We start from the raw sequence: 24,846 nt of genomic DNA on the forward strand, positions 1-24,846 counted from the left end.
CACGGCATGGCCCATACTGTGCCCTTTGCAATCTGCTGCTGAAAAGTGTTTGCTAAGAGCTAGGGCTGACAATTATACCGATCAAGCCAGGAAACACGTTTAATAGAATTTGCACACGGAACACTGGCTGAATGCTCTTCCAGACAGGGCTCAGCAAACACCCCAGAAAAAGGTTTTAGTCTGCAGAGGAGGTAACATCGGTTTTTTTATGAACAATGGTGTTTGCAGCGACTTTGCTGGAAGTGATCATACAAGTAAAGAGAGGAGCATTCAGCTTCCTAGCAATAAACTCAGCAACCTGCTATAACTTAGAAAAAGAGGTTGTGGTAAAAAAATGCACAATTTTAATTTCTAGTTTAAATTAAGTTTACATTGAAAACTGGCTGGGAGGGGTGAAGGGACAAACTTAATTCCTGAAGAGTTTGCTCCATGTGCTTATAAGCTACCATCTGGAACGTTACATTCAATAGCTTTAAGTATCAGCAGAAAACGGTGTGGTTTGAAAAATGTCTCTGAGACAAAGCAAAGTCTTTGTTTTAAGAGGCGGACAGTCACTGACTTGATGCTCAGCGATATCTTAAATTCACCATTACACGGTTATTAAAAGAGTAGAACTGTATAAACTAAAGTCAGAGTCAGGCCAACACAGTGCTTAGGAAAATCTGAGCCATAGCTATTGTTTATACAGTTCCACCCATTTAATTCTACTCTGGTGAATTCTAGCCTGGGTGCAAAATGGTTTCAAAACGCTCCAAAGGGCTAATCCTGAGTTGGTAGGTAGCATAAATTATTTCATTACCTTTCCATTTTCTTCAAGTGTAGTTAGGGTTGCAGGGTGCTGGATTAACATTTCTAAACACTGAAGGGGAGAGCCTTGTGCCCAGACAGCAGCACAAGATCTGACCGTGAAGGGGCAGAAAGTGGTTATTCATCACCTTTATCTTCCACCCTCAAATAGGTGCAAATTAGAGCAGCCTCAGTGGGCAGGTCTGGCAGCTAGGGATCACTGGAGCACAGTGGCACTCTGACCACATCCCCTTTCTCTAGTCACACCCCTGATACTTCCTGTGCCAGGGAGAAATGCATAGTGCTTGCTATCCTGGTTCTATGCTATCCCCTTCTCCAGGCAATGCCTATGGGAGCTGGTTAAAAAGGCTCTGGTGGTCTTTTGTTCATGGAGCAGAGCAAAGCAGTGGCTAGAACGTGACCTTTAATTCTTCTATGCTAGCTTATCCATACTGTCTTGCTGATGTGCCTTAAAGCAGATCAAATGGGAGCAGCTCTACAAGGGAAGGGGCAGTTTGTTCACTATGCCAGCACAGCCCTTGGTCACTGTGTAATGACTAACAAGGCTTCAAAGCCGGATGTAGTGAAATTTCTCATACAATCTTATTCCCAAACTATAACCTGACTCAGTCATTTCACACAGGCCGTAACAGCGTTTAAATGCTGACTGACCTGGGCTGCATTTGAATTGATGAGCTAGAAGTCAAGACTCCATTCTGTTCCCTCTGTTGTATCTTAACTTGTCAACAAATGTCCATTTGATTTACCTTTTAGGTAAGTTTTTACTACAGTCAGCCCAGCATTGTAACACACGGACCAAGTCATTAAGGGAAATTGTGCGGCTTGCTCTGAAAATGCACTCCTTGCTCAGAAATCTGCTTCTGACCTCCCTGCATCTGCTGTGTGAGAGTGAAACATGCTATGACCTAATTACAATTCCCAGCTGGTATCTCCCGGTGCTGGAAATTCAGACACAGAGCTCCTGAACAAAGCTCTACAAAGCGTGTCAGCTGACTGTGGTCAGCTCTGACTTACCAGAAGGAGAAGTGCAGACAGGGTCGGTATACACTAAATACATGTCAATGAATTTAAACCAGTGGGGGGGGGAGACCAGGGGGAACCAGCCCTGCATGCTCTGTACTCCACCATCCTTCACCCACTACAAACACCCAGAATTAAGAGAGCCACTAAACCCAAATAGGTTGTATTAAAAGAACTAAACAGTCACGGACAACATTATTTTGGAAAACATTTCTTTACTGGTTTTTATTAGCGCCAACTCACAAACCCCAATACACAGTTTTCCCTAAACTTAATTCCGGGGACACTCATCATCGATGGAAGAAAAAAAAAAACCAGAAAAGATCTTTGTTTGGTAACTAAAACTGTGCCAATGTTATTTTATTAATCCCTGAATGTTCAGCATTGATGTACTGCTGTTGAACATTCTGTTCTGAATGGACAGGTCTGCTCTGCTCCATCTCTTGGGTTATGAAGCTAGAGCATCATGGAGCTGCCTTAAGGCCCCCCAGATGACTCAAGATGTTGTTTTTAAATGACCTTTGCAAGAGGGGGGGTAAATATAAAAGGCTGCTTGGATGCAGCAGCTGTTATTTTTGCAGTTGTTTAAAAACAAGCCCAGAGACCGCTGTATACAATATAGTGAACAAACGTCCAGACATTTTTTTTTTCCAGTTTACTGTTGCCATGATATCTTCAAAACATTCAGATCACATTGGATCAAATTTTAAAGAAGGGGGAAGGTGGAGCTGCAGCACAGCAACCATCAAGCAATGTTTAAGGCAAATTTACTTCTTCCCATTGATTAAGAGCTGAAAACGAGATTTGTTTTTTTAAACTGCTAAGCATCATTATCGCCACTGGACATCTAAGCTCAGGTAATTTAATCGAAGTTTAAGTGGCGTCAACTCAACTAGATCTGAACATCGAAGAAGGAAAATGATGTAGTCCTAAGAATACCATCAGGAACTTTAAAAAAATGCCGTATGTGCACAATTCCTAGAGATATTTCTCCTGGTGGTAACCGGAGCCCACTCTGAACCCCATGTGAACACACACACACACAAAAAAAAGGATGTAATGGCAGGCCTGTAAGAAGAGCAAGGTTGACTATGACAAGTGAAGGGCCAAACAGAAAGGTAAACCAACACGCTATAGAAAGTATCAGCATCTGCTTGGGGACTGAGTTACTTGAGCAACTTTTGTAAAAAATAAAAACAGCTCATATGGAAGAGGGAAGCAGAACGGAAAATAAAAGTCCATTTTGGGAGAAGGTACACACACAAATAAGCCCGGTCTTCTCTTGTTCTCCTCATCAGAATTTAGTTGGGTGGTTGTGCTTTGCCCCTCCCTTCCTGATTCAGGCAGGTAGTATGACATGGCTAGTGCATTTACTCATTCTGGGCATCATAATTAGCACCCCCAGCTTTCTTCAGCTCATTCTTGATGTACTCCTCCTCCAGCTCTTTGTGGTCGCTGATCACAAATTCTTTGGCAAAGTTCTGAAAGAGACAGAGAAAAGCATAATGAAATTAATTACTTGGGGACCAGAAATTGTCCAGCTGTGTAAACACTGGGAGGCTGTTTCCATTGGAACCTCATTTGGCCCAGGACACCTCAAGGTTGATGCAGGTTGCAACTCTTTCTCCTACACGTTGTCTATTTAGCCTGCAGGCTCTTTGGAGTAGGGACTATCTCAGGGGTGGGCAAACTTTTTGGCCTGAGGGCCACAACCGGGTATGGAAATTGTATGGCAGGCCATGAATGCTCATGAAATTAACAATTCAGACACATTCAAATAAACTTTATTTAATAAAGATACATTTTAGTGGAAACAAGCATTAAACCTTACTTACTATTACAAATATACATACAAAACAACCGATTACGATAATTATACCAAACTTACCCACTTTCCATGACCTTCCATGATTAACGTGAACAATGCAGCTGGTACTCCCTGGACAGCTACTCTTTGTTTTATCCTCAACAATGGAAAATTAACACTACTAAAACAGCAGTCACCTAAGCCAATAAGTAGCAGGCATGTGAGCTTGCATGTTCCAGGCTCTGATGGCACGTGAGGGGGAGGGTTCTGCAGCCATGGTAACATGTGTGCCCTCACGCAGGTCCTGAACACACGGGTGTGCCAGAGCGTGGCAAGCCCCCAACCCCGCTCCTCGGGGGCCAGACTAAAAGATAGACTGGACATGGCCTGCGGGCCATAGTTTGCCCACCCCTGGACTCTCTCTTACTATACCTGTGCATAATGGAGTCCTTGCTTGGTGCTTTTAAGTGCTACTGTGATAGAGATAAAAAGGCCTTTTTAGAGAGATGGGACTTTGACAAAAGACTAGTTCTTATTCCAAGCGCAGTACAGGTAAGATTTTTCATTGAAGCCATTAATAGCATCTTGGACACTGCATAATCAGATCTATAAATTAATAGGATTGTCCAACGATGCAGCCAATCAATGCAGGAAAGCCAGTATGACTGAAGACAGAACATGGTTAGGTTCCCTGCAGAATGAACCTCTTGTAGATATTTTTGTTGCCACTGTCTGCCAGGGTCCCCCAACCTCATCACCCTTCCCCCAGAACCTTTGTGGCAAGAACAACCGGCCCATTTTGCTCAGCCCGGCTGTTTGAAAACTGAAGGGATCGAAAGCACTTTGTCATCACGAATTAATGTGAACGTGCATTTGAAAGTGAAGTTTTTAATTGGTATTTCTGAAACCATTAGCAAGAGGCCACCCTGATCAGAAACATCATTTCATGATCTGCGTGGGAGGCTAATTTCCATATGGCTGGGATATGAATAATAATAATTAAAAGATCACATCCGCTGACAGTTAACCGTCCTCCCTCCCCTACTTTTCAAATGCTTTACAGTCAGACATTGGGATCTTACGCTGGCCCAGTGTCGCCACAGCTACCTTAAACTCAACTAATGTCATCATTCCACTCTTGTCCCAGGCTGGGCTTGGCCAATGCAAGAGAAAAGCTGTTTCAAAGACATTCTGTAGATATAATTATGGAGAGTAGGAACTACTGTCGTTCGATCCAGCAGGCTGCTGGGCTGAGGAAGGCTGTCCCGGTGGCTAGGGCACTAGCCTTGGACTTGAGAGACCTGGGTTAATTCCCTGCTCTGCCACCGACTTCCTGTGTGACACTGGGCAAATCACTTAGTCTTTGTGCCTCTGTTCTCCCATCTGTACAATAGGGATAACAGAACTGCCCTACCTCATTCTGGTGTCGTGAGGATAAATCGATTAAACGGTGAGGTGCCCAGTTGCCACAGTAGTGGGAGCCATATATGTATCTAATAGATAAACTGATGTCTTGAACTGACCTCTGAAGCATCTAGTAACAGTCACTGAAAGGGAGCTTGGGTCTGATCCAGCCTGGCAATTCCCAAATGTTCTATAGTCTCTCTACCGAAGGTTAACTTGATATAAACTATTCTTTGGGACACTGGCTGTTGGTGCCACAGCACAGAAATTCAGAAGAGCTGCAGAGGTATATGCAGCTCACAGGATGGTCTGCGGTGAAACCCTAAAGCTATAAGTTGCCATGGGTTTTGTGCAAAAGAGAGGTTTTTCAGAACAGACTGTGAAAGCAGTTCCACAGCATCTCTGGGATACTATTGCTACTATACTAAAGCAAGTCTACTGGTGCTGATTCAGAATTTTCAGATCACTAGTGAAATGTACGTCTGCTTCTGCTGGGGTTGGGTACATGCACACACACATACACACACAAATTGCCTCGTTTCATATTTTTTCTTCGCATCCTAAACCTAACCACGTCCCACAGCTGCAAGCATTTCATTTATCCTTTCCCCATTTCAGACACTAACATCTATCAGGCAATTAAACAAAAAGATTGTGTTCCCTTGTCCTCTGTGTGGCCGTGGATGCTTAATAGCAACAGCACAACTGACAGAAAGCCTGATCTCCCAGCTGGAGAGCATCAAGAAGTCAGCAGAGCCAGGATTCCTAGATAATGAAAGCCCGAAACCCTAAAAGAGGAAGCCTAGCAGAACTAGGCAAGGCTTTCATGGGAAAGCAGTCATCTTGTTTGGGTGTAAACTGTTCTGGAACAGACCAGCCAAGACTGTCTCTATATGTATAGGGAAGAAGTGGGTTTTATATTGACATCAAATTCTACACTACATGGAAAGCTTTCATTTTGGCAGTTTCTCAAGAGCCGCAATTTGTATGCGGGGTGGGGGGGAAGGGAGAGAAAATGGTCAGTTTGGAAAAGATTTGCCACTTTTTTCATGCAATGGAAAAGGAAGGCACGCACACCGCGACTGATCCCCTTCCACACTGCAAGGAACCTCAATATTTAAAAGATACTTGAAAGAAAAAAAGCTTATAGCAGCTAAGTGAAGCCTGTTCTGCTCTGCTTTAGTTTAAATCGTGGTCAGAAGGAATTCTGGAAAATGGCAATTGTTTGGCAGTACTTCAGGCTCCTAGATCAAATCAGTTCCCCGTACTCCCATAATCAGTTCCTTTCTGGTACAAGACAGATCAACGCTACCTTCCCAGAAAGTAACTGACAGATTGTGACTATTTAAAATGAGGTGTTTTAAAGAGAGAAACCCAGGAGCACTTAATCCAACTATGCTCAGTAGTCTGGAATACAGAAGGGGGAAGGGACTGTGTTAAGACATTCAAGTTCCATGAGGATTTACCCAGCTGAGAAACCCAAAGAGCTATTGTACTTGCGATTATTCTGTGTGAAGCTCTGCAGAGGAGCTCAGCTCTTGTTAATCCCAGGCAAACAGAGTCCTATCAAGTTGCTGTTCACTGCCCTGTATTACCATCACCACCCCGCCTCTTGTGAGCTTAGCAGTTTCAGTCTGTTTCCCACTGGGTTAGTAAACCTTCCTCCTCTCCAATACAAAAGCTTGCCAGAGCCAGGGTTACGTTAAAGTAATGTAAGTCTGTCGTAGCTGGCCCATAATGCCTTTAAAAAAAAAATGCCTCCATGCAGAATGTGCAAATGAAGCACAGAATCATAAAAATGTAGGACTGGAAGGGACCTTGTGAAGAAACTTTGCAAAGGAACTTTGTGAAGGATTCTTCCTCCCATATGGCCTCTGAATGCTCTAATACAGGGGCCATAAAAGCTCCTTAGCCAACCAAGGCAGAATGTGCTTGGTGCAGGTATTGTGTACAATTGGGCTGCCTTGCAGAGGCCCCCTTATAAATCCTGGCATAAAGGGCATGGCAGGGCCGAGGGCAGAAGGCAAGTCATTGCATCACACACAGCTATGCGGATGGTACTGCTGCAAAGCAGCTGAGGATGAGTTACAGCAGCTCCTGGCTGCTTTAAAATTATGTCAGGTGGCTTGTAGTGGGCCCCACAGCAGCTCAAATCCTCCCTGGAGGCACAGTACAGAATTCCACCCCTTACGTCTACTGGAGGCAGCTGCTGGTTTATGTCCAGTTCTGATGCAACCTAGAGGAGGCATGTTCTGGGTGACCTTGGGCACGTCACATACTCTCTGTGTGCCTCAAGTCCCTATCTGTACAAAGGGATACAATACTTCCTTCCTCTCACCCTTTGTCTTGTCTATTTAGTCTGCCAGCAGCTTGGGATAAAGACCATCTCTCACCATGGCCGTGTGCAGTGCCCCGCATAATGGAGCCTTGATCCTGAATGGGGTTTCTAGGCACTAGAATAATAGGAGGTGAGTTATTGCATTGTAGCTAGTGCCACAGCCACAAAAGGCACTGGCCCTACGCTATAGGTGAGGCCATTTCAAATGCAACATTTGTCAACCTTGGTATCCACCAATTCTGATTGTAGGGAGAAGCCAGTACCATCCTCTAGGAAATGTGGACCCTATCAATGACAGCTGTATCTGAGCTGATCTCTAGCTTCTTACAAAAGGTCTTAGATAGGAAAAGTTAGGCCAAGGTGTCAAAAACTGGATTACTGAATGTTGTTTATTCTGGGTTAAGAACATTAGACACTGAACTATCCTCACTAGACCAGGACTATAAGGTGGAGGAATTCCATCTCCATTTGTTATAGCTATTATGTTAAAACACCAGCAGAGAAAAAAAGGATTAAAAATGGTCATGTTAAGACAGAAGCAGAACTACGGTTTGAGTTAATAGATGCTATCCAGCCAGTCTCACCTGGGAGAGACTGATTCATATTCACTAGAGGCAGCACACATTACTCTGAAGGCCTGGTTATCAGACTGTGTCTCATTCAACAATTTTCTGTGCTAGCATTTGAAGCATTGCACAGCACACACACACACAGACAGAGCTCAGTTCAGAGTGAAGGCTCATCACTCTGACCTTAAAAGGAAGCAGCTTCCACTTTGTATCTTACAAGTCTGCATGGTGACAGGCCGCCTCTTGCCCTATGAAAAAAGGGTAATTTGCCTTGCCATTTTAAGTGGCGTTGAAATAAGATTTCAGCCTAGTAATATAGAATGTGTTGATCTGCTAAGCCTGCAGCTCCTCCCTCAGGGTACTTAATTCTATGAATCATAGTAAATTGGAGTCAGCCACCTTTCTTCGCTTACCACATCAGTGCAGTTTCATCACCCTCCACCGCTACCTTAGCAGCAGACACAGTCTGAGCTAAAGACAACTTCATTTGCAATTTAGAGAGAGTGACCTCAGATCTTGTTTTCAGTATTTTAGCCATTTCAGTTTCCCCACAGTAGAAGCAATGAAGAGAAGATGAATTATTCATACCCAAGAGGACGGTGAACATTTAGGCCCAGATCCTCTGATGCTGCAGCCCAGGAGGACATAGCACAAACAAGTGTGTGAATAAAAGTGTCTTTAAGGACCTTTGTACTGCCCCAGTCCTGGGCCAGCTGTGTGCCAGTCTGGCCACACAACAGAAGTGAAAGCTGCCTGAAGGTTACTTTCACTCGTGTCAGATGTCAACAGCTCCAGGCAGGCAACACAGCAACAAAGGGATCAGTGGAGCCTCTTATCCAGCAACATCCCCTATGCCACCCACGGGGAATAGATACAGAGCCACAGTGACTCTATGGCAGAGGATGATCACCCTATGCTGGAGTGAGCTTCCAGCAGTCATTACAGCACAGATGAAACCCCTGGGTGGAAGTGACCGAGTAGTGGCCACTGAACCAGCTTGTAGGGATGCTTTGCACAGCTGGTGCAGTGCAGAGTAGCCTCAGTGCAAATGAGGAGCCAGGCTTCTTCCCCTTCCCCACTTCGAAAAAATGAATTGATTGTTAAATGCAAAACAGGAACTCAGCAAGTTTGTCTTCAAACCCCGGCAATTTCCTCATCCAAAGGAATTCCGTGAATATTTGCTCATAAAAATTGAGCGGCTTTCCACCCAAATTTGCTTTAGACAGACAACGGAGCATATGACTTTCTGGGCAGGAATGCTGGAGGAAACCATGAATAGTCAAGGTTTCCAGAAGGTAAATGTTGAACTAGCAAATGTGAGTATTCGTACCAGGCACGCATCCAACCAGGGACTGGGAATCCCTTTATTTATACAGAGTCATGGAAGAGCTTGGTGTTTACAGAACAAAGATTTCCTACTCTGAGGAGCTTAAAACCCTAAGTTAAGAGGAGAATGATATAGATGAAGGAAGAGAAAAAAGGAGTTTCCCTGCAGAGAGGAGAACTAAGACTTTTTTTTTAAAATGAATCTACAATCTGCAGAAAGAGAAGAGGCCACCAGAGAAATGCTGGTACTACCAGCTTCCTGCTCTCTTTGACACCCCTTTTGCAAACAAGAGCAGATAGGTGAGCGAAGGCAAGTAGCACATGTGTGGACATTGTAGCAGCAATCAGGGAAAGGCTGGACCTGATCCTTCACGGCTCTGCATCGCATGGAGTCATCTACACCAGCTCAAAGACGAGTGCAGACTGGGTGTAAAATCAGCATAGTAGCATTTGACAGCCTGGCTTCCAGAAGTGTGGGGCAAGGCACTGTTAGGACCACAGTGCACAGGGCGGTCATTAGTCATCAGCAGAGTTGCCCATTTTAAAACGCAAATGGAGCCTTTTTTTAAGGTAAAAAAAGACAGCCCTCCTGTGCTAAGGCCATGTGTGGCATATGTCATCATGCAGCAATCTCAGTGAAGACTCATGGCCCTCAGAACAGATCAAACAGCTTGAAACATGAACAGCTCGAAAAACCATTAACTACCCTAGTGCACTGATTCTCAAACTAGGGCTGCCGCTTGTTCAGGGAAAGCCCCAAGCGGGCCGGGCCGGTTTGTTTACCTGCCACATCCGCAGGTTCCACCGTATCGCAGCTCTCAGTGTCCGCGGTTCGCTGCTCTAGGCCAATGGGGGCAGCGGGAAGTGGTGTGGGCCGAGGGACATATTGGCTGCCACTTCCTGCAGCCCCCATTGGCCTGGAGCAGCGAACTGCAGCTAATGGGACCCACAATCAGCCCAACCTGTGGATGCGGCAATAAATAAACCAGCCTGGCCTGCCAGGGACTTTCCCTGAACAAGCGGCAGCCCTAGTTTGAGAACCACTGCCCTAGCGCACACTGTACCTTTTCACATTTCCTGGGTGCTCCTGAGCAAGGCAGGTCAAAACAATAGCTACAGAAATGGAGACAGCCAATAGGCTGGTTGTGTATTGAGCACTAAGAGACAGAACTCAATTATAAAAACAGGTAAATCTAGGAGAGGACTTGGCTTTTTAAGCAGCACAAAAAGTTTAAAGTGCAACACTAGTGTATAATTGTAAGTGAACAAGTGGGGCCTACTCAATCAGATGGTCAAACCTGCAGCCACAGACCCACCCAGCTTGGGTCAGCTTTATCAATGGGACCTTTGCATCAAAAAGCACCAAATGTCCTGTGTTCAGGGCCAGCTCCAGGCACCAGCAAAGGAAGCAGGTGCTTGGGGCGGCCAATGGAAAGGGGCAGCACGTCCAGGTCTCCGGCGACAAATTCGGCAGCGGGTCCCCGAGTCCCTCTCGGAGCGAAAGACCCGCCGCCAAAGTGCCGCCGAAGAATGAAGTGGTGCGGTAGAGCTGCCACCAATTGTGACTTTTTCTTTTTCTTTCCTGGTTCATTGCTTGGGGTGGCAAAAAAGCTGGAGCCGGCCCTGCCTGTGTTTGATCTTTGCTATTATGAATGGTGGCCGATAGTAGAATTTGAACTGCTTTGGATATCTGAAATTTGGGATGAGTCCCTTCAGCCAGGGGAGTGTGTAATTCACACTAGTCCAGTGTAAATCTTTGTCCCTCTCTCCTGGTTGGACTACAGACATAGGTTTGAGGCTGTTACTGCTCCTAATTGAATGGACTTGGTCCCCCAGCTTAAGTTGGAGATTTATGCTTTTAGATTCAGAAGTCCCCATGAATTACCTAGCCATTCCCACACCACAAGGTGTGCAGCATGAGATGGAGCATGCTGACAGAGTTCCATCAAGTTAATTTGCACTCCAACAAGCTATACTGCAGGAAGTCACCATCCACTAGCCCCTTAATAGCATGTTAAAAGGCACCCATTCTGGGTGCATGTCTGCAGGCCATCCATCCACCCCTACTCCAAACCCGTCCTCAGCTGACATTGCAGAAGGGTTTGGGGCAAGTCACAGACCTGAATGTTGGCTTTCCAGCTGTGGTAGAGGGATGGGGGTGGAAATTGAATAGCCTGACAAAGGACCCACCCAAGGTTTACTTGAACTCCTCCAATATAATAACCACAGAGTGTCTGGACCTTTTGCCACAGTTTAAGATGAGGGAATTCAGCAACACTGAAGCCAATGCAAATGCGCTGATTTACACCAGTTGAGGATCTGGCCCAGCAATTTTACAATTCTTAAAATATCACTTCATAGAATACAGAGCCCCTGCAGCCACTCCCAGGAGAGGAACCCAAAAGAATGCAAAGCACAAAGAAAGGGCAGGCCAGTTCCTCTCCCTTTCCTTTATAGGAAGTTATTCTTTTGCTCACAAGCCCCAATCTCCTCTTGAACAGTTGCTATCCCAAGTGGTTCCCTTACAGGTGCTTCTAGCAGACTCTTAATAATCCCCATGTGTAAATGTACTTTATTCTGTAATGCAATGCAATGGATTTCATTTGTTTGGCAGCGGTCGAGCTGGGTTCCACTTGCTTTTAGGATCTCGGCAGAAGCACGGAGTCTACTGGCATTTGTTAAGCTTTGAACAGTGCTCAGCCCGTTATTTGAAAATGCATCTATAGTGTATCATTGAACCACAGAGTTAGAAGGGACCTGCCAAGATGCAGAATTTGTTGTTTCTAAAGTATCCAAGACAGATGGCTATCCAGCCTCCTCTTGAAAACCTCCAGTGAAGGAGCTTTCACAAACTCCCAAGCAGTCTGTTCCCCTTGTTCCACTGTTCTTACAGTGAGGAAGTTTTTCCAGAGATTGAACTCTGCTCTGCTGTAGTTTGTCTCTTGTCCTGCCCTCTGTGGCAAAAGAGAACAACTTTTCTCCATCTTTTTTATGGCGGCATTTCAAGTATTTGAAGACCTCTATCATATCCCCTCTTAATCTCCTCTTTTCCAAACATATCCAGTTCCTTCAGCCTTTGCTCATATGGCTTACATTCCATCCCTTGGATCAGCTTTGTTGCTTGCCTCTGAATCCTTTCCACTTTCTTTACATCCTTTCTACACATTGGTTACCAAAATTGGACGTAGTTCTCCAGCTGAGGCCTAACCAGCTCCGAGTAGAACAGTATGATCACCTGCCATGACTTGCATGCTCTGCCTCTGTAATCATAGGATTAGAAGGTACTGCAAGGGTCATCTAGTCTAACCTCCCTGTGACCTCGCCGAGAATACCCAAGCAGGACTCCTTTTCATTGGAACTTGGGTCTTAGCAAAAGGAACATGGACTTTCACAATTATTATACCACAGCAAATGCCCTTCATGTTTTACTCCAGGGTCCATTGACTGTTGTTTGAAACCCAGAGATTTGTTCTGATCATTTAAAACTCAAAGCTGTTATCCGCGATACAAAAACACCTTGTGCCATACTGCTAATTCTGAAGGCATCCCTGTGTTAACTATGGGTAGAATACACAACTAAGTGTACATAGGGGGCCAGGCTGCAAGAGAAGCCACAAAATAATGAGCAGCTCACACAACTGGGTTTTTTTAATGTTATTTCTTTTTCTAGAGCTCCTGTTATCCCACCCAGTGAACCAAAACTGGGTAAAGCTTGTGCTTTCTTGGCAAAAAATAAATAGATTTGAATACTTCTGCTTGCACCCCACTAGAGCTTAAGTCAATGAGGTTGACACTGGATTTTCACCAATGCAACTAGCAGCAAAGTGCAGCCTCTTGTTTGAAAAATATTTAGTTCCAGCATGCAATACAAAGCTCTAAGAAATATGGAAGTTTGTCCATTCATTGTCCCACAGTTGAAAATAAGCATCAATACGTTCTCTTTAAACAAAACAAAACAAAAAAACCTTGTAACATTAATGCCCTTCTTGCTCTTTTTTCTCTGGCTATATCACAGATATTGAGGGGGAGAGGGGAGAATGTGTCCACGTCTACAAGTAGCTGAACCATTAAATGGAAATCAGCCATACTTCTCTAGAAAGATAAAAGAGGTATTTTGCAAAACAACTATAAAACTGAATTATTTCATAGGATAGGATGTTGCTTAGCACTGAGAAGTGGGTGCATGGGATTCTCTGTGTCTCGGTACTTAGGGTATATATACACTGAATTGTAAAACTGGGTGTGTGGGATTCGGGCTTGTGGATTTGGTGTGTACAAGCCAGTGCTTGAGCATCCACACAACATTGTAAAACTGGGTTTACAATTGCTGGACCGGGTCTCACAACCATGCTAATGTGTCCATGCCTCATTATGCACACCTTCTGCCTTGGGTCTGCAGATCAAGCTGTGTCCACACTGCAAAATGACAGAATTTGGACCCAAGTCTCAGTGGGACTTGGGCTTAGACCCACCAGATGGGTGAGTCCTGGGACCCAGGTCCTGAATGCCTGGTGACCTGAGCCAGATAGATTCATGTGTGGACAGAAGGGGCAGTAGGGGGTTGGGCTCAAACTGGAGTCTGAGCCCAGGTTTACAATGCAGTGTAGACATGCCCTTAGTGGTCCTCATTTCCATCGTAACTGAGCACTTGAGGGGAATGGGAACAGGGAAGAGGGACACAGGCAAGGCTCTGCGGTGTCAGAGCTGGGAACAGACTATCAGCATATAGAGATAAGCCCAGCTGGTGTGAAGGGCTTTGGAATATGCTTGGAAACTCACCCCAATAAACATCGCATTGTCTGCACTTCGGACTTCTGGTCTCTTGTGGTTTCTGTCTGCGTGCCAAGAATCAGGGAAGTGGAAGGGTGAAAGGAAAGCTCTCTACCAACTTATTATCCACCTGGGGGTTACCATGCATTATGCTTCTGTCCCTGCTTCCTTTGGTCCTGTGGTTGGCTACTTCCCCAGCTCATTGTGGATTTTGTGGGGTTTATCTCAAAGTTAAGCCTGTTTGGCCTATTTGGTATTATGCATCAATTCAATGAAACATACCTACACACACCCCATGATACGGGTTAGATTCTTTGGCTCTCAATTATGACATCCACAAAGGGGGTGGAGGGGGGGGGGAGCACAACACTACAGTTCAAATTGCCTTAAGTGACACCTCCAAATAGTTTGCTTAATGGAGGTAATTTTCTAAAGAAGGTGGACGAGAATTGTCGATACATTTGGAAATACTTTGGGGATGATCTCAAAAGAGACAGGTTTGCCTAATAAAGTTGGTTCATAGCACAATTTCCATAATGTTCATATTTCAGGTTCAGAGCTTTTACTGGGTATATATTGATTAGCTAGAAGATTAAGGCTTTACGTCAAAGCCAATAGTGGTTAACACTCCAATAGCCTATTAAATTTAATAAGCTATTAAACAAGCAACCAATCAAGTTTCAAATGACATATAACAGAAAGTTACAGATTGTTGTATGGGTCAGTTGTCAGCATTATATAATTTCTGCTTCAACTACAATTATACAGTTTCAGCTACTTCATATTAATAAAGTTTTGTTTCATCACTACCATTTACGGGGTAAACCTTCTGTTTCAGCATGAATCCTTCAGTGTAGTTCCCATGTTGGGAGGTGCAGCATAAATGGGTATTTCCTAGGAAGCAGTTTGAATTTCAGCAGGCCTGTCTGAGTTATTTGTAGGTTAAAATAATTAAGTAACAAACATTACACAGTAAACTGAAGGGACCTTCATTTTCATCCTGCACAATCCCCCCTCAAAGGAGATTTCTTAATGTAGACAAATACTAGGGGACATACTATGGGACAAGGTTGTTACAAGGAGGAGGATGAAAAACTGTTCTCGTTAATCTCTGAGGATAGGACAATAAACAATGGGCTTAAATTGCAGCAAGGGCAGTTTAGATTGGACATTAAGCAAAACTATAATGCTGACAACTGACCCATACAACAGTCCATAACTTCCGGTTACATGAAACTCGATTGGTTGCCTGTTTAATAGCCTATTTGATTTAATAGGCTATTGGAGAGTTAACCACTCTTGGCTTTGATCTTCTAGCTAAAAACTTCCTAACTGTCAGGGTAGTTAAGCACTGGAACAAGTTGCATAGGGAAGTTGTGGAATCTCAGTCATTGGAGGTTTTTAAGAACAGGTTTGACAAACACCTGTTAGGAATGGTCTAGTTATTACTTAGTTCTGCCTTGAGTGCAGAGGACTGGATTAGGTGACCTGTTTGAGGTCCCTTCCGATCTCTTCCATGATTTTCAATATTCAGCCTGTTCTGACAGCTCAGTGAGAAAGGGTGTTCTGAGGCACCAGAAAGAGGCAGTACATTTAGGGAACTTGTTTATCAGATGGGTCCCACCATAAACATTTCTTCAGAGGAAGCAAATGCTGAACTGTAAATCTGTTTAGTCACAGTTGCGCTGCTGTTGGCTAGGATACCTCTGCGTACAAAAGCGGTAGGAACATTTTTGGTGGTCCCTTCTTGCCTTAAACTCTAAGACTGTTTTAGCACCTGGTTCTGACACAGTGCTTTCAGCAATTGATTTCAAAGCTCTTTACTAAAGAGGTCAGTATCATTATTCCCATTTTACAGATAGGAAAACCGAGTACAGAGAAGGGACATGACTTGCCCAGGATTACTCTGTAGGCCAGTGGAAGTAGCTGGGAATAGAACCCTGGTCTCCTGACTCTTAGTCCAGTGCCCTCTCTGCTTCTATCTATTTTAGATGAGAGGATTTGATAAGCATTCCACAATGCTGAAGTTCCCCTCCTCCTTGATTTAAGCCTACTGAGGTCCACTGAACTTGAATTTTGTGGGAACACAACACTGTGTCAGAATGTCCTAGGCATGCGCTAAATGGTTAAATTATACTTTGTGTTTGGAGAGACAAATTCCACTGGGGAAACTTTCCAAGATGTGTGCTTTGTACACAGATCTATCTCCATGTTCCTGTTACACCCAATGCCAAACAGGAAACTATTCAAGTTTAGTTAACTATTAAAAGCTGCTCGTTAATTAATACCAATTGCAAGCCCAGCCTTGCAGTCTATTGTCTCTGCACAGTGAGATAACCTGGAGCCTTCTGATGGTCTAAAATAAAATAAAAAAAATCACTGAAACAATATGCATGGCAGTCTCTTTCCTATTATCTTTATCCAATCTAACTACCAGTGCGTTGCTATACATGTCTCAATATTAAGCTGTTTTTATATGAGACAGAAGAAGAACAGGGGCGAAGAGATGTACTTACCCAGGCAAGGACTGGAATGCGTACTTTTGTTGCTCTCCTTACAGCCATAAGCTTTGGTGACAGCTGAGAGTCCAAACGTGCTCATTTTTAACTGAGCATGCAAAGGGCAGATTGAGTCTTGGTGACGGTAAGGAGGGTGAAAAGTTAAAGCTTTAAAAAGAGAATAGTTTTCTAAGGATGACCAAATTTCTCTTTTCCCACCCCATGCTCTCAAAGGCTAGAAGCAGTGCAGGTCAGAAAGGTGGCATTACCTGTACTACTTCTTTGACCAGAGTTTTGTCAGTCCCGGTTTTGGCTCTCTGCAGGCCGCTAACATTTTCTCCGATCCAAGTGATGAGGGCAAACTTGACTCGCTTGCTCATGGCATCCCCAGTGGTAAATCGGACAAATCCAAACAACCTGATGTCATCTTTAAAAACAAAGAAACAAAAAGGAGATGTCATTAGAAAGGAGACAAAATACTACCTCACTAAAGAATTCGTCTTGATCGATTCTGAGCATAGCCAGGTGGTGTCCTGATCTGAATTACCAACATTTAAACAAATCTAAACACTCTTAGAATAGGGGAGATGTGTACACAGACGTGTGTAGCATATCTTCTTCCCCTGTTAGATCTGCCTTTCACTATGGCATGCTCACTGACTAAGAGTTACCTGACTGGCACAGCTGTACCATGCCAGCTGCTACATTGTTAAGTTTGGAAGCGAGGAACGCACTTGCAATTGGCCAGGTCTTTCAAGTCCACACAGCTGACCTGGATGACGCATTTAGTCTTCAGCATGCAGGAAAGGAAAGACATTGATCACTGGCCCCTATGCCACAAGCTGCTCTTGGAAGGTAGGAATCCACTTGTGCAAGGCAGTTTGCAGGATAGGAGACCTATGACCAGATGCACACCCAAGCCTGATTGGATAAGCAATGAGAAAGACTAGTCAAGAACTCAAGTTACTGTAACAGGTGACTGCACTGCACAGCAACCAAAAGAACCATACCATATAGACCAAGGAAACAGCTCACTGAACAAAAACCAAGACCAGAAGTTGCTGAGGGCAGACGCATCAGTGGGCTGGTGTGCTGATTTCCCAGCCCACAAAATAAAACAGGCAAGCAGCCTTCAGCCCGCTGTGATCCCTTCTTCCCAGGGGGAACTTATAAAGAGTCCAGACAGAACAACAACAAAACACACGGCCCTAACAAGACAAAGACAGCAACTACAACCACCAGTCTCCACACACAGACCTGTGGGCAGGGCTCCAACTCGCAGGGAGATGTTCCCAGGTAACCCTTCATGTTTCCCCTGCTCCCATTAATGTGTCAGGGTTAAGTGGTGGCTGCATTAACTCTTTAAGGTCTGGGTTAGTGATTAGGCTTGTGCCCTATCACGGTATCTCATGTTGAAAAGCATGTGCTGGATACATTTAGATCACCAGTGCTCTCTACTAAGAGCTCTCAAACTCTTTATTAGGCCATGGCTACACTAGAGAGTTGCAGCGCTGGTGAGGGGGTTACAGCGCTGCAACTTAGGATGTGGCCACACTTGCAAAGCACGGCCAGCGCTGCAACTCCCTCGTTGCAGCGCTGGCTGTACACCCGGTCGAGCCTCGGGTGTAGGGATTCCAGTGCTGGTGATCCAGCGCTGGTCAGCAAGTATGGACCCCACCAGCGCTTTTATTGACCTCCAGGGTATAAGGAGGTATCCCAGAATTCCTGTCCACAACAAACCGGAAGAAAGGGAGAGCTCGGAGTTCAGCCAAACTGCTTACTTAAAAAACAAAAACACAGCTCCTGTTTGCTGAGCGAGCAGAGGCAGGCAGGGGAATTACTTTGGAATGTTCACAGCTGTTTGCTTGAAGAGAGAAACAGCACGCTCACACGGCAGAGGGGGAGGGGGAAGTCCATGTTGAGCAGATGCTTATCTGGGCTGACGGCTATTTAGGAGTACATAATTTGCATTTAGTGAATGAGAGAGGGGTGGGGGGAAGGGGGTCAGAACTTTTAAAATGATTGAAGTTAGGCACTGTGTGTCTTCCAGTCCTTAGAACTTGCAAGGCAGGGAGCTGAGAACAGTGTCAACTCCAAAAATCCATTCTGTCTATCTCCTCCACGCTCCCTGTCACATTCCACTCCACCCCCCTCTTTTGAAAAGCGCGTTGCAGCCACTTGAATGCTGGGATAGCTGCCCACAATGCACCACTCCCAACAGCGCTGCAAGTGCTGCAAATGTGGCCACACTGCACCGCTGGTAGCTGTCAGTGTGGCCTCACTGCAGCGCTGGCCCTACACAGCTGTAGGAACACAACTGTAACTACCAGCGCTGCAGAACTATAAGTGTAGCCATGGCTATTACTATTTCCTTCTGTCCCTGAAACTTCTGCAGATCCACATAAGGAAATTGGGCTAATCTACAAAGGTGCTGCCCTGCTGAGAGTAATCCAAAGTCAGAGATCTGTGAATGTTCCAATTAAGTGTCTGATCTACATGCCTGCAGACAGATCAGTCTCTGCTGCTGAAAAACCCACAGGAGGGGAAGAACTTCAAAAGATATCTCATAGAAATGCCTTTGTTTCCTCTGCTCCTTCACTTGGCCATGGCAAAGAATCACAGAAAGAGACACTTCTCCCCCACGATATGGAACAAGGCGCTTTTTCTGGAATAAGGAAAACAAGTGTTTTCAACCCCAAGGTTTCAAAAACAAACAGTCAGGCCACCCAAAAATCATGACTGGGTTAAAAATCCATGAGATTTATAAACAGTAAATTGAGTCCATTTTTACTTTCTCGTTTGAGAGCCTTTAGGTGTCAGGTGGCTGCAGAGAAAAGCTGGAGAACAAAGACTAGAAGCTTAATTTTCTTTATTAATTACAGTCACAGCTCTCACAGTTCCAGATACTGGGGCTTTGAGAAGACATACCATGTGCACTGCAAGATTCGTGGGGGGAAATCACAAAAAAAAACAAACTACAGTATCTCTCTGCTTCCTTGGAGAGCTTCTAGAACTTTGCTAACTCCTGATTGAAAGGATTGGCATGCACATTGTCTCTGTCCAAAGGGAAGGGGGTTTGCAGCCTGAAAGAATGGGCACAAGTTTTGGAGCCTGCCAATGTATGGGGAAAGCAGACACCAAGCATGGGGGTTCATCCTGGAATCTTTAGAGCAGCTTACTCCCCTCTCCACAGCAGCATGTCGTACTGCCCAGGCATAAACCCTGGTAGTGGCACAACAGGGTTTGTATTAGCTGTATTAGCTATCCCTAGGAGTGTGGCTGTATTAGCTATCCCTAGGAGTTCCTGATGGAGGTCCACTGAGTCAGGAAGGGAGCATGCCACAGGGCATGGCTGCTCCTCACCCCCTCCGGCTAGCTTGCCCCCACCTTCATCTGTGACTCAGTCAAAGCACAGGGCCACTAAGAAGAGTAGCCAGCAGCAGAGGCATTTCTGTACCTACTTCCAGAACGAGCCCTCTTTCATTCCCTTCCCCTCCACTGAAAGAAGAGAACAGAGAATCAGGCCCTTAGATTTTAACATCACCATAGTCCTTGTTTCAAGGCCTGGCTTCTGCTCTGTTAGGCCAAACTAAGGTTTCTATTTAGTGACCATCTGCGTACAAGCATCTCATCTCTGGAGTTGGACAGATTCTGCGTTTCTTCTCTGCAGGGTGACTCACCAACCCAAGCTGTTGGGTGCATTTGCAATCACAGGCATATACATAGTACCACCCCCTTCCAGTCTTTTCTTGTGAGCACACAAGATACTGAAACCTACATCAGAGCCCCGATCTTCCAGAGAAGCAGAACAAATGGACAATCAAGCGAGCACAGAATACACCTAATCACAGCTGCTTCATCGGTTTAATAGGTCACTTGGTGTCCTTTTAGTGCAGCCAGAGGACACATAAAAGAACCATGAATCAGAGCACTTGCTTTTTGGAAAAGGAGCCTGTTACACCTGGTCCTATTTAAGTTTACTGTAAACAATTCAGCATGTTTTATTCCTATGCTGTCCCAGCTACCACCATGTGAGACATCTAGGATGCCCAGTAGGAAGTCGAATGTTAAGTCACACCACCCTCATCTAGATCCATAATAAAATTTTCCTGTATACCATGTATATTGCTATAGGGCATCACCAAGGAGCCTTATAGAAACCTAAAAGGCTCTGTACCATTTCCCTTGACCCCGCTCCACAGAAAATAAGTGCCAAAGCCAATGTAAGAAGCCTTTGAAAGCCAACAAATGTCACTCAATGCTTCTGAGTATATCTACACAGCAATTGAACACCCACAGCTGGTGCACATCAGCTGCTGCAGGCTCAGACGGGACCCTCCCCCATCACAGGGTTCAAGAGCCCAGACTCCAATCCTAGCCTGAATGTCCACACCACAATTTTACAGTCCCGCAAGTGTGCAGCCGTGGGTGTTTAATTGCTGTGTAGACATACTCATTGTGTTTAAGAACTGCAAAGGTTAGACATAAAAGAAAAAGCTGGTATAATTGATAACAGATCATCAACAAGAGAAGCAGGTCTTTCTGGCAGAATTCAGAGTGTGCAGTCAGAATCGCTGGGCAGAACTGGTTGAGTTTCACAAATAGTCTGAAGCATGTTCACAGTGACAAATTGTCAGTGAAACAGGATCCAAACTTAAGTTCTTGTATATTCATGGATTTCCTTTCCAGGGGTAACCAGAGCTATCCTGCCAAATCATTTCTCTGCATTAGAGCAAACAAAAGGAAGTAGTACTTCACACAATGCAGTCAACCTGTGGAACTCATTGCCAGGGGATGTTGTGAAGGCCAAAAGTGTAACTGGGTTAAAAAAGAATTAGATAAATTCATATAGCACTGGTCATTGTCAGGAGACAGGATACTGGGCTAGATGGATCATTGCTCTGATGCACTATGGCTGTTTTTATGTAGAAGTAGTCAGAGCCTTAGTTAACGCTGGTCCTCCCCCCTCCCCAACTGAAAAAACCCAAGACACTTTAATTTCCTCCTCCCCCTCCCCAAGAACCATTTAAATTGGCTTTAGAAGATGGATGTTGATGTCTGCAGTGTTTTTCAAACAAAATTATAATAGAGATGGCACATTCCCTCTGAAAGAGGGAATCTTGCCCTGCTTCCATGAAGCCATCTTCCTAACCGCTGACCTTTGAATATCAGTACAACCTGAAGCAAACAAAAGAGCATTATTCATAGACCTGGACCTAGCATAGACAATGGCTGCAGTTGGGAAGATTTCACAAGCTTCAACGAAAGCATATTACAGTTGTATATGCCGAGGGTGGGGTAGACGCTATGTAAATAATGAAGTAATAATGCAATGAACACCTCAACAATAAGGTCACTTAATCTCCTCTCAAATTCGTTCCTTACTTATCAGTAGGTAGGTAGTGTTTCTCCCCCTCCCCCACCCCAAGTGGATCTATTCTGATCCGCCCAAGTATTTTAATACAATTGAATCAAAAAAGTTTCCCCACTGGACTATAAAGCTGCAACATTCCACATCGACTAGAATCAAGAAAGGTATTTTAACTGCAAAAAGCCTTATAACATTAGTCCCATTGCTGTAACAAACTGGCAAATCAATCATATTCTTAGATAAGGTCACCACTCCTAGCTTTACTCACCCAGCATTACTGTACCTAGGGACTGCAAGGAAACATCTGACAGAAGGCTTTGTCCTTACATACCATGTGTTATGAATACCTTGGTCCTACAGAGCTAGTTATAGAGAAAACGTGGCAGATTTCCTCAAAAGTGTCCTGGTTCTTATTGCTTTCCATCTGGCTTTATTCATATGTTACTTGGAAAACATTGGCTTACTTAATCCTCAAAGAAAGAGGCATGCGTGGAGAAAGTCAAAATTCTTCATTACGTGTTCAGTTGAACCTTGGATGAACAGATTCCTTTTCCTACACTTTTTGTAGCAGCCATACCATCTTGTTACATTTTATCAGGACATCACAATGTGAGTATACTACCGTAGCTGCACAAAGTAAAAAGGGTGAGCAGAGAGTTTAAAAGGAACTAAAACTGCTCTAGCTCTGAGGAATTTTTCTTCTAAATGCTCTGAGGAAATCTACTCCACTTTTATAGCTAATTAAAACAACCTTTAAATAAACCTCCAAGGACGTATCTTTAACATCCTGTTAACAGATATGGCCAAGTAGGATATTAATGAGAACTGGACAACTCAAGTTCTGCTCTTCAGGCTGAGAATATTACGGGGCAAGATCCTCAGATGGTGTGAATTGTTGAACTATAGCAGAGATCGGCAACCTTTGGCACGTGGCCCACCAGGGTAAGCACCCTGGCGGGCCAGGCTGGTTTGTTTACCTGCTGTGTCCCCAGGTTCGGCCAATTATGACTCCCACTGGCTGCGGTTTGCCACTTCAGGCCAATGGGGGCAGCGGGAAGTGGCACCGGCTGAGGGATGTGCTGGCTGACACTTTCCGCTGCCCCCATTGGCCTGGTGCAGCGAACCGCGGCCAGTGGGAGCCGCGATCGGCCGAACCTGCCAACGCGACAGATAAACAAACCGGCCCGGCCCGGCCCACCAGGGTGCTTACCCTGGCGGACCCTGTGCCAAAGGGTGCCAATCCCTGAGCTACAACTATTACAACCACTGAAGTTCTATCTCTGTGTGTTTTCCACAAAGCCTACCACTGACAAACACTCACCAACATTTTGGGACACCAAAGATTTTCCCCCTATACTCCAAACAGGAAGCAAGAATTACAGCTCCTGCTCCCTTAAATGATACTCAGTCTGTGTACATATTTTGACTTGTGATTAATTTGCTGAGGATAAAACAACCACCACCACAAAACTAGGAAAAGCTTACCACTTTTCCTACCATAGCAACCCAACTATACTGGGAGAAAATAAAATGAAGCTCCCAAACATGACAATATGTAGGAGGTTAATTCCAGTTATATACCACTTTTATGGGATGCAGCTCTTTGCATGCATAACAAGACACATCTGCAAATGTTTTAGAAACTTTTGGGGGAAGAATTGTGTGTGTATAACCCTAAGTAACAGTAAGGCTGTCTTGTAATGAAACCAAAGGGAATTTAGTTTGCATGGTGCCATTTTCGAGTACTCTTACAGCTAGATACTGGTTCTAGTCTCAAAGAACATTAATGCTACATTGTGTTCATATGCAACCAAACTGCAGACTCAGAAGTGGCCCCTTCATGGCCTTGGAGATCCATTTTGTGCCAGATGCCTGGTCAGTGTTAACCGATATCTACTGCCTGTCATGGGTAAGCTGTAAGAAATGAGCCACATGGTAAAGATCTCGGGCCATCTCGTTGTTTAATGTCAGACCACTTGGTTTCCTGCTATCAGTACACAAATTCTGTCCCCTTTTGACCCTCCCTGATGCAAGCTAGAATGTTAAGCTAAGGTTAACCAACAGGAAGTAAGATTGCTTAAGCTGACATTTTAAAATTTTATTATAAGGATACTCTCAGAACTGAGCTGTCTCAGAGAAACATGACTGTGTAGGAGACACTGGGGAAGGAAGGGACATGGGCCCAGTTTGGCAGGAGGAAAAGCCCAGCATCTGCTTTCTCTTTTAAACACCTGACTCTGGTTGCAATTCTTCACCTCTTAACCCTCAGTACGCAGATACCAATGCTCTGAGACACCTGGGTAAGAGATGTTCCTAGAGCAGCCATCCCCATCATCACACTGGTGAGGGCCCAGCCCCTGGGCAGCACTCGGTCCCTGGTAAAGTTTAGGCCTTTGGAACCTTATCAAAAGCCCATTGAAGACAACAGGACTTTCCATTTACTTCAATGGGCTTTGGCTAAGGTCCTATAATCTTCTTTAAAAGAAAGACTGATGTTTAGCATCATGATTACAAATACAAGACAAAATGTAACCAAGGCCAATAATTCATTCTAATGTCCAGCCAACACGTATCCCAGGAATTGGCAACCTTTGGCATGCAGCCCGCCAGGGTAAGCCTCCCGGTGGGCCAGGGCAGTTTATTTACTTGTCTCGTCTGCAGGTTCGGCCGATCGCGGCTCCCACTGGCCGTGGTTCGCCACTCCAGGCCAATGGGGGCTGCGGGAAGTGGCAGCCAGCATATCCCTCGGCCCGCGCCACTTCCCGCAACCCCCATTGGCCTGGAGCGGCAAACCATGGGAGCCGCGATCAGCTGAACCTGTGGACGCGGCAGGTAAACAAACCGGCCTGGCCCACTGGGGGCTTACCTTGGCGGGCCACATGCCAAAGGTTGCCAATCCCTGACATATCCAGTGTGCTTAGGTCCAGGACATGAGC

At 45.0% G+C, this 24,846-nt stretch overlaps 1 protein-coding gene across 1 annotated transcript in view; it reads right to left on the reverse strand.

Moving 5' to 3' along the window:
• Positions 1-2,012: 2,012 nt before the first annotated feature.
• COTL1 (coactosin like F-actin binding protein 1) overlaps positions 2,013-24,846 on the reverse strand; it is a 30,669-nt gene continuing 7,835 nt past the window's right edge. Inside the window, exons 3-4 of the mRNA XM_030581506.1 lie at positions 16,809-16,966; positions 2,013-3,308 (exon numbers count right to left, since the gene is read on the reverse strand). Of these exons, the coding sequence (XP_030437366.1) occupies positions 3,198-3,308; positions 16,809-16,966 (269 nt within the window). The 3' untranslated portion in view covers positions 2,013-3,197. The remainder of the gene's footprint in view (positions 3,309-16,808; positions 16,967-24,846) is intronic.

This window comes from Gopherus evgoodei, chromosome 12 (assembly GCF_007399415.2).
Source record: "Gopherus evgoodei ecotype Sinaloan lineage chromosome 12, rGopEvg1_v1.p, whole genome shotgun sequence".
NCBI lineage: Eukaryota > Metazoa > Chordata > Testudines > Testudinidae > Gopherus > Gopherus evgoodei.